Source organism: Gavialis gangeticus, unplaced genomic scaffold (assembly GCF_001723915.1).
Source record: "Gavialis gangeticus isolate Ggan-Ray unplaced genomic scaffold, GavGan_comp1, whole genome shotgun sequence".
Taxonomy (NCBI): domain Eukaryota; kingdom Metazoa; phylum Chordata; order Crocodylia; family Gavialidae; genus Gavialis; species Gavialis gangeticus.
Window position 1 is genome coordinate 182,395,354 of NW_017728992.1, and position 10,802 is coordinate 182,406,155.

Here is a 10,802-nt window from a genome sequence, read left to right on the forward strand (position 1 = left end):
AATCAAAGCTAACATATTGGACCTAATTTATCACTGTAAATTTTTCTGAGATGCAGAACCAGGAAATATAAAAGGGCACCTACCCCTCCAACCAAAAATAGGATAAAAGAAATCACTGCCCTACACAGTCTTCTCCTACTCCTCCCCTCCCCACACCCGCAGCAAATGCAACGTAACTTTAGCCCCCCGGCATAAAATGGTGAGATCCAAAAGAGTTCCAAACAGTGTATTTCAAAAGCCTGCCTGCTTGTGAAGAACAAAAAGGCTAGTTATTTGGACAGAAGAATCAGTCTGTATTTCCACTGCTTCACCAGCTCTAGTGGCCCTTCTTTTTAGCAGCTGTTAGAATAGAAGACCATTGAGTGCGCTGGTATGATGCAGCTGTTCCACACATGTCAAAAATGAGAGCTAACATCTTATTTTTAACATTGAAAAGAAACCTCAAAAAGTCACAGAAATTCCTCATTAGCCTTTTCAAATTTAACCTCTCTCTCTCGTTCATTCCTTTAAACAGAAACATGTTTAATGGATATGACAATTATGCTACTCTTAAGAAATAAAAAAAAGACATGCAACTTCACTGCATCAAACAAGTGAAGGTAGCTAGGGAGATGCAATCAACTTAACTAGATTCTTTTCCTTCAAGACAGTCACCCAGCTGTGCTTAAAGTATAAGTGTGACCTTGTGCTTAAAGCCTGCGACCTTGTATCTTTTTAAAGAAAAATACTGGATCGCTGCACTACAGTATTTTTTCCATACAACTATAAAGCTGATAAGTGTTTACCACAGTTAACTCAAAAGACTTGTTGCAAAATGCTTTGTTGTGAAGCTTCTGTGAAAATGCTTTGAGATATTCAACTGGAAACTGTTTTATAAGAGTGAAAGGGCAGAATTTTATCTTTCTTTAATGGAGTTACAACATAGATTCATAACAGCATAACAAAACTCAGGATCTGACTTTCAGGATTATCATTTGGTAGACCCGTGTTTATATCAGCTTAATAGCTCTATATATCGATAGCATATAAATTATATGAATGCACAAAATCAGGCCCCAGACAAGGCAACTACTTACCTGTTTTCTGGGTCCGACACAGCCATGTTGTGTGTCACATAACACATTTTGAGTGGAATTGTTTTTTTGTCTCTGTTGACAGAGAGGGAAAGCTGCGACAGTGGGTCAGAGGATGCACTACCCAACCGGGGGGACTCGGGTGGAGGTGTTTCCCAACCAATTTCTGAAACTGGAGAACCTTTCTTCACGTATGGAGTTGCTTCTCGCATGTACTTCACTAGAAAAGGAAAAACAAATATAAATGTTCAAGAGATGCTTTCAATTAGCAGTAGCAATTATTATTGCTTGTTATTTTTACTGGCCAGGTACCACTATTGTGCCAGATATCATATGTATGTACCCATAGGAAGAGTGGCACCAAACCCTTTGAGTTTACAACCTGATTCAAGATGATGCAACACATTGCTGTAACAAATAAAGGGCAAGATATTAAGAAGCGAATAGAGTAAGATAAGAAAAAATAGATGAGAGTTTGAGGCCAGAAGAAATCATCTGGTCTGTTTGAGCTACAGTCTATCATTTAATAAGACATGTATTCTTAGGAAAGGACAGAAAAAAAAATTAGAAAAAAGAGGTTGGATGTGATGCAGCAGAAGAGTGAGAGCTAACAGAGGCATTCACAGGGACAGAGTACAGGGGAGAGCTAAAACAGGCCGGAAGGATACGTTCAGAGAAATCTGCCTGTGTAAGAACTACAAAATCCTGGGCTATGAGTTCAGCTGTTTTGCAATCTCTGCCGTGGTTTAAAATGTCTGTCAACAGATCCCAGCTTTTGCTTTTTCCATTCTCCATTAACCCCAACTAGAAAGACTTCTTTGTTTGTGTATTTAAATAGGATACTCCATTTAGAGAGCGATCACTTCTAGTCTAACGGAAATGTCATCCTGACTGTTACTTCTGATCCATCATGCTTGCTCCATATTATTGTTTAAATTTTGCAGTTCATTTCTTTTCTGTTCACATGAGATGCTAATGAGCTTCTAGAAGCTGTGAGCATAAAAGGTGTTAAGAAAATAAAATGCATTGTATCAATGCTATCTAGCTTGATTACATTAGTTATATTGTTTAAAGCACTGGGCTGGCATTTCCAAATGCGACTGCTTGAACAGGAGAGCTGAAATCCATATATTGGCACTTTAGGCCAGATCCAAATAGTTCCTGTAGGTGCTTCCACTTAGGTGTTGCATAGATTTATGTCCCTTGCCGCAGGACAGCAGGCCAATTCAACTCCGTTAGGTGCCTAGCATCCCTAGGGAGCCAATGGAGAGGGGTCGTCATTTCTGATCCAGAGCACCTCAGTTCCTAGCAGCAAAGCACAAAGAATAAAGCAACAAGAAATGCTAGACACAGTTGTGCTGTGTAACAGAATTTCGGCTCTCCCGAGAGCTTAGGAATCTGGCACAGGCCGCTCATTTGGGACAAACCTGGTGCTTGTGCGTAGCACCAGACATTCACGCACAAATATGGCTGCCAAGGTGCCAACTTGCCCGGGAGTCCTAGGCTCTCCTTGGCCCGTGAAGATTTAAACCAACATCTTCTACTCTCCAGAAGGACGTGCTATTCACCAGTCTATGGAATAAGCTCAGTGGTTGATACCCTCCACCTCACTTGTTGAAGCTGAGCCATTGTGCAGCGAAGAGAACAAGATACCTGGGATCGGAAGGAGAAGCAGCATTTTGAAGTATGATACTGTGCCCTAGCTGTTACAGCCCTCTGCTTGGAGGTGGATAGCTCAGTTCCAGTGTCAGTTTGCAGGCCTGTTTGCATATTTTATATTAGGCTGTCACTGGTTAGAAGAGAAATAACCATAGCAGAAGGGACCCAACTTTCCCTACTGAGAGAGGGGTCCTTAGCCTGAGGGAAGGGTGCTTATCACTGGATGACAGTCATGCTTCCTCTTGCTTATTTTTCTTGAATGCTCAGTCTTGCAGTCTTAGCTGTGAGTGACCCAGTGTTAACATTAGGGTGGAGAGTGCCACCTTCCCCCATTCCTTATCCTAGCAGTTAGGACACTCTTCTAGGAAATTTGAATTTGAGTTCTCTTGGGCAGAGGAGGGGTTGGGACCCAGCCCCACATTTCTTGGGAACATGTTCTGACTGCTAGGTTATGGTGCGCCACCACCACTACCCAAAGCAACTGCAGGATGTTCTGCTTTGTACCAAACTCAGTGCTCTTGGTGTCAATCAGGCATTATGGGTATTTTGCCAATTACTGATGGATCAGGGAATTAACTGCAGTTGATGCACCTCTCAGCCCTGACCTGGACTACAATCCCACCTAGGCAGGAGTTCAGCACTTAGTTGCTTGGTTTGATTAGTTTCTGAGCATGCACATACACCTAAACTGAGATGCCTACGGATCTTCTCAGCCCCAGAATAGAGGCACCTGTGCAGTTTTGTGGTTACTGGACTGGAGTCAGTCGGGACTGCTTTTTTGTGACTTAGGTCTTTAAATTCCACCCAGTCCTGTTCACAGGCCTGTTTGTATAAGTAACTATAAGTATGTTTTTGGTTTCTGATAAATTAACTCATATTCAGAAGTGTCAACTACTGGCAGTTTTTCATTGATTTCATAAGGATTTAGCTGCATAACTTTAGGTACCAAAGTTTGAAACCTTTGAGATAGTCCCTCCACTTTTAGGAATACAAATGAGTGTAGTGGGCTCAATCCTGCTCCCATCAATGTTTATAAGAACTTTGCCAGGGACTGAAGTAGGAGGACCCTTGAAGATGTAGAAATCCACTTCAATGACTATTAGGTTGTTCTTTTCTTAAAGACTGATTCTTTTAAACAAGAAACTGCTAACTAACCCATTGCAAATAAAAGCCATTAGGGTTACTAAACACTTTTGGTGAGGTACCTGACTTCTGATATTCAAAAGTAGCTTTGAGTGCAAATGTCTAGCTCAGTGGTCGGCAATGTTTTTGGGCCGAGTGTTGCAAAACCCTTGCAACCTTGACTTGGAAGACGTTGGCATGCTGGGACCAATGCAAGGGAGCTGCGAGGGGCCTGATCCTTGTGGTGGTACTGCAGCCCTGGCCCCTTCCCTGCTGTGCTCCCCAAGGCACATGGGCAGCCACCACCAGCAATGAGCCAGGCCTGGGCTCCAGACCCTGGTGCAGCTGCTTGCACTCTCGCAGCTGCCTGCTACAGGTTCTGGGCAGGCCCTTCCTGCCGGCCCCCGGGCTGCTCACAGCAGGGCTTGTAGCCTCCCTGCTGCCTGCTGCCAGCAGCCTGGGCTCTGTGGCTGGCAGCAGGGGCCTGCCCAGAGCCAGGGCTGGCTGTGGCATGCCAAATAACATGGCTTCACCTGCCATGCCCTGGCACATGTGCTGGGGGTTGCCAACCCCTGGTCTAGCTACTTTACACATGCAATTCCCGTGCCCTTTACCAACAACTGTGTAGGTAAACAAGCCAACTGAGCCCTTTAAAAGAGAGAGAGAGAGAGAGAGAGAGGATGCTAAAAGTGAAATGTTTGGATATAATCTAAACATAAAGCAGGAACAGGGAAATGTGAATTAAATTCCCAAGACACTGAGAAAGAAGGAAGACAGTTCCTTTTTCCATGCCAAGAAGTGAGTTTCCACGCAATACAATGGTGAGATCATGACAAGCTGCTGAACCATTTCAGATGATTCTGTAAAAGACCTGAGGGGAAATGTTATCAGAAGAGGAAGCAAAGCCCATCATATTTTCCAAGCGCCTGATTACCAGAGTCGGTGCAGTCTAAGAAAACTGCCTTCAGAAAAAATCCTATGGATTCTGGATGGAATTTTCTGCCTCCTTATGACAACCAGGTGCCACTGGATTTCAATGGGACAGAGATGTAGCATATGACTTCACCTGCCATGCCCTGGCACATGTGCTAGGGGTTGCCAACCCCTGGTCTAGCTACTTTACACATGCAATTCCCGTCCTCTTTAACAACTGTGTAGGTAAATAAGCCAACTGAGCCCTTTAAAAGAGAGAGAGAGAGAAAGAGAGAGAGAGATGATGCTAAAAGTGAAATGTTTGGATATCATCTAAACATAAAACAGGAACAGGGAAATGTGAATTAAATTCCCAAGACACTGAGAACACTCAGGCTGTCTTAAATAGGGAAGAGGGGAGAGTACTATGTACATTTCCAATTCAGGTGTTATCATTTTGTAGTTGATCGAGTCAAAAATTAAAGGAGTTAAATAGGCATAACTAAAAATATAATGATGCCAATTAACATTACAGATGTAATCATGTCTATTCAATTCTGTGGCCCCTGAGGACCTGGGATCCACTTTTTAAGGGGAGTTGTACTAATCGATTCTTAACATTCAAGACCTGAGATACAAAATGTTGAATAGTAAAGCAAGAGAGAAAGTAATGAATCCCAATAGCATTTGGTTTTAAGATTAATTTGTGATTGTTAGAGTCCAGAGCTAGCGAAAGGATATGGACAAATCAGAGAGTCCAGCGGAGGGTGACAAACGTGGTAAGAGGGTTGGGGGACATGACTTCTGAGGAAAGACTGAGGGAACTGGGCTTATTTAGTCTAAAGAAGAGGAGACAGAGGAGATTTAACAGCAGCATTCAACTATCTGAAGGGGGGTTCAAAAGAGGATGGAGCTGGACTGTTCTCAGTGGGGATAGATGACAGACAAGGAGCAATGTTCTCAAGTTGCAGCAAGGGGAGTTTAGGTTAGATACTAGGAAGAATTTCTCATGAGGAAAGTAGTCAAGCACTGGAACAGGCTACCCAGACAGGTTGTAGAATCCCCGTCCTTTTTAAGACCCAACTAGACAGAGCTTTGGCTGGGATGATCTAGTCGGGGGTGGTCCTGCTTTGAACAGAGGGCTAGACTAGATGTGACCTCCTGAGGTCCCTTCCAGTTCTAATTTTCCAGGATTCTCTCTCAGATATAGTCTATAACATAAGCCCAGATAGTGATTGAAAGGGAAGCAGCTACAGGCAGCACAGATTTTTTTAATAAACTAGGTGTTTAATGAACTAAAAAAACAAAATAAACCTAATATAAGAGAATAAGAAAAAACATTGGATTAATACAAACCCATGTAATATCCAGAAGTATTGAAATCTGACATTTAAGTCATTTCACACACACACACACACACACACACGACACCAAAGTGCATACTCACTAGACAGGGTTTAACCTGCAGGTACTGAAAAATAATCTAATGATTACATAATTATTGCTCTATTTACTGAAAAACAGTCATTTCAGTCAAAGAGATGTCTAAACCCATCCATCTGATGCTACAATCCAGCTCCAGAGATCCTTACAGTCAGTCCTAATTAATGATCAGTGCCCTTTGGTGTCTCCCAAATGAAAAATTGTGGTCAAGCAATTAAAATTCCAATCTTCAACACTCGTCCCCTTGAAAGAAAAGAAAGAAGTAGTAGTCAAATGAATCAAACCACTGATACAGATTCAAATACTCTGCAGCTATTTTTTGATTTGCAAGGCAGGCAGTACCACTTCCAAAAAAGCACTTCATTTAGACACAATTCTGCCAAGTCTCCACCATTCATCTTTGTTACAGTGAAGAGATGCCTTTCTTGACATTAAAAAAAAAAAAAAAAGCAGCCAGGCTTCTAGTGAGGCAAATTCTACAGGCAAATTTGATCAAGCCTTCAACCAGACGTGGTTCTGAAGAGTCTGCAACTCCCTTTGATTATAACATATATACATGGAAATGCGTGTTATAATCAAAGGGAGTTGCAGACTCTTCAGAACCATGTCTGGTTGAAGGCTTGCTACATACATACATACATACACACAGATATACATACATATATATACACACACACACACACATAAACACACACACATTCTTTATTATTTATATAAAAATAAAACCTTTATTATAACCTGCCTAATATCTGACTCCCCAGGTAAACCCTCCACTTCTTATCAGCTATGCTCATTCCCTCCCTTCCTCCCTGCCTTGTCTTGTATCCATTGACTACAGCTACATTCATTCCCCCCACCTGTCTCTCAACTACTGACCACCTCAATTTACATTTTAACTAATGGGCCTGAAGAAGGGTGATTGTGCCTAAAAACTTGCCCAGAACTTTTCCCCAACTATTCAGCTGGTCTAATAAAAGAGATCACATCCATCCAAAGAACCTCGCCTGGCTTTCTTGCATAGTTACTGGCCTCTGGCTGCTTTACCACTTCATCCAGGAAGAGCACAGACCATCTGCAAATGCTTCCTTAGCCTGATGAAGGGTGTTTGTACCCAAAAACTTGTAAAGAAGATTTTTTCCAGCTACTTGAGTTGGTCTAATAAAAGGCATCAGATTCACCCAAAGAAAATGTTACCCAACTCCCTTTCACACATTCAAGTATCTTTTTGTAAAACAGAAAGAAAAGACTCCAGTCTCAGAAAATCTTCATTGCTGTAGGAACATGAACAGGTTTACAATAAGAAAGTGAAAAAAACTAATCTGCTCAAAGAAAGAGGATCAAGGCCTTTTTGTAAGGAAACAGCAAGGGCACTCCTCTTTGTGAAGGAAAACTAAAATAAAGGCTATTTTCAAAGGTATGCAACCTCAATGAGAAACTCAGCCCAATGAGAAGCCTAACTGAAGACAAAGTTTCAATAAATCTTTTTACCATCTGAAATTGTTCTTCCTTATTGTACCCTTTTTCAGGATGAAAGTCAGTTCAGGACCAAGGAACCATGCAAGCTTGCGCACCAACAGAGACTTACACTTAGACCTGTGGGGCAGAGCTGTACTGCTACCCAGCATGTCCACAGGTGGTGAATAGGGAAGGTTAGCTGTGAAATAATCAGGAGGAACTGAACCGGGAGGTGGTAAGGACAGCAGATGGCAATGTTTTTTTCCTGAAAAGCCACACATATCCTTTGATGGTGTTGTGACATAGTGAGTACAGGTTGCTACTATAATAAGCCTGCCCAGCCCCCAACCATGGGTCTAGAAGTCCTCAATGGCTGAGAAGACAGAAGATGATGTCCAACTCTCACTGGCTGTGAAGATGGATGAAGGCTGCAGTGGCACAAGATCCCCAGTTGTCTTATTGGGATCAAGGTCCTGTTCAGTCAAGAACCATGTGGAAGCTGATGTTCAGCAGCTTCTACACAAGAAAAGAAGTCATGTATGGGCATCTTCCATGAAAACAAGTTTTCCAGCACATTCCTCAAACCCTTTGGTGACCAGCTGATGCATGAACAACGCATGTTCCCGGAGGCTGGGGGGGCACAACGACTGCCTGCAGGTGGTGGCAGCAAGCGGGGAGCTCCCGCAGGCAGCTGCAGTGGTGTTGGCAGCAGAAGCGGGCCAAGCAGGGAGCTCCCACAAGTGGCTGCAGCGGGGGGGATGGGGGTGGTGAGTGGTGACTGCCTGTGGGCACCACTGGCAGCGTCGGTGGCACTTTTCGCAGGGGGTGCACCGCCAATCTCAGGGGGTGCACATATACCCATATGCACCCCCTACACGTTACCAATGAGCTGATGGCAACGGGAGCAAAATGGTGAGGTCTAGAAGCTCCTAGTTATGAACTGGCATGAAGGAGGCAGTTACAAGAAGGTCATCTAGCACTTGAGTGAGACAGGAGCGCGATTTGGCAGTGCAAGCAGCAGTGCAGTCTGTCGATCTCAGATAGGCCTCATCAGCCATCTTTGACACACAGATAAGACAGTCAAGGAAGACAATCATCCTCGATTGCAAGGGACTGCCTAAAAAGAAGACACTTAGCCTTATATTCAGGCCCAAACTTGCTGCCTTGGAAGTCCATGAAAATCGTATTCCATTAGGCTGGCCATATATGTAGGCATTGGTGGGCCCCAAGTTGTGACCTACCATTTTTCATATCTGTGTTAATTCTTTCAATGTATGTATTTATTCTATTATATTGAAACAGGACTTAAAGCTCTATAGGGGAAAATAATCAATGTCTTAATGTTAGCACTCATGAACAGCCCTAAAACAAACTTGAATTTCATTAAATAAGTGATGGGTACAAACTTCAAATGCATTCTGTACGCATAAACTTGCTTAGATAAAATGTTATTTAAATACGGTGCCTATGCAGTTAGGGCTAAAAACACCTTGCTAAGCAACCACATTTCAGTTTCAGGCTTTCAACATATTACAATCAATTCAGAGAAAAAAGGAAGAAGATATAAATTTTCTTTTTAGAGAAAAAAAATTAAAAAATATTCTGACTTTGTCCTAAAGAAACTGTTGCCATTACACAAAATGTTGGTATTCGAGATGCTGCATTACAGTTACATCCAAAACTGAACACTATTTATCTTCATGGCCACTATACAATCATGGACTTGGAGTTATTCAGAGAATGCCCCTGAAAATCTTTTTCAAGTTGGTGCTTAGGTGAGCAGCCACCTGGATTTGTATCAACCTCATTAGCATATTATTATTTTTGATGATCTTAGACACTCAATACACGAGCTTCTAGCTGTTAAGTTTGTATTGCTACAGGTAGAAAACCAGAGTGTTCTCTCCACCTCCTCTGCAAACAGCTGCTGCAAATACTGTATATACCCAAATCCAAGATGACCCCCCCAATAATTAGATTCTATACATGAAATATATATTTGTTATAATTTTCCATGCATTGAATGTAATCATTGGAGGGTTGTCTTAAATTCATCCCCCCATCACTACAGTGGGAAAAGCATTGGCAAGAGGGCAGGAGGTAGGGAAAGAAGTAGGGGGGCAAAAGGTGGGGAGGGAGTTGGGGGAACAGGCTGTGGGGAGCAGGAAGCAGGGGAGTCAAGCATCCTAACCCCTGCTGCCTGTCCCCCCCCAGTTTGTCCCCATGCTGCCTGCATCCCCTACCATGTGTCCCAAGACCTGACCTCCCCTACTGCCTGGCCCCCACATCTCCAGCTCTGCTCCCCAGTAGCAATGATGGTGGTAGCAGTTCTGGCTAAGACTCTGGGGCTCAGCCAGAGTTGGTGGACTGCGTTAGGGCCACAGCAAGCATGTGCTCCATGTGCCAGGCTGATGTGGGGGCAGAGTTCTACTGGAACCAGAAGGCAAATGGCAGGGGCGGAAGACAGAGGAAGAGGAGGGGAGGAGCAAGGCAGCAGCTGTGGCTTGAACTGGAATTGCAGCAGCCACTTGCTTTCCACCTCTATGTACTTGAATGCCCCACCCCCAACCCCTGCTATGTTAAATAGGGGGAACAAAATTTTGCCTTTGATTCAAGTAAATAAGGTGATAATCATAGCATAAACCTCCTCTCTGCTTGCATTCACAGAGAGAAAATATTTCAGACTATCCTTTGAAGTACAGCTAGAGAAAGTGTCCCCTTTGGTACTGTAGGAAAATCCTTCCAAGAGTATAACCTGTGAAATGGATCCCTCAGGCTCTTGGAGACTGGCTGAAGGGCTGAGCATGGGCTGAAGAATCAGTCACTTCCTGTATCACCATCATAATCTGAGGCTATCCTACTACCCGCAAGGATAATACCAGTGTAGGAACTCACCAGTGGTACTGGAGTTGAGAACAAGGAAGGTCAGCTCTTCCACTTGCCCTCTTCCTACTATAGATTTCATAGACATTAGGGCTGGAAGGGACCTTGGAAGATCATCAAGTCCAGCCCCCCACCTGAAGGGCAGGAAGTCAACTGGGGTATTAGGATCCCAGCAAGATAAGCATCCAATTTGCTCTTGAAGGTGTTCAATGTAGGTGCTTGAACCACCTGCGATGGCAGGCAGTTCCAGACCTT

At 43.4% G+C, this 10,802-nt stretch overlaps 1 protein-coding gene across 1 annotated transcript in view; it reads right to left on the reverse strand.

Moving 5' to 3' along the window:
- Window positions 1–10,802, reverse strand: part of SNTB1 (syntrophin beta 1) — a gene marked incomplete at its 5' end in the record, with an annotated part of 243,494 nt that overhangs the window by 116,661 nt on the left and 116,031 nt on the right. Inside the window, one exon of the mRNA XM_019519512.1 lies at window positions 1,077–1,293. Within this exon, the coding sequence (XP_019375057.1) occupies window positions 1,077–1,293 (217 nt within the window). The remainder of the gene's footprint in view (window positions 1–1,076; window positions 1,294–10,802) is intronic.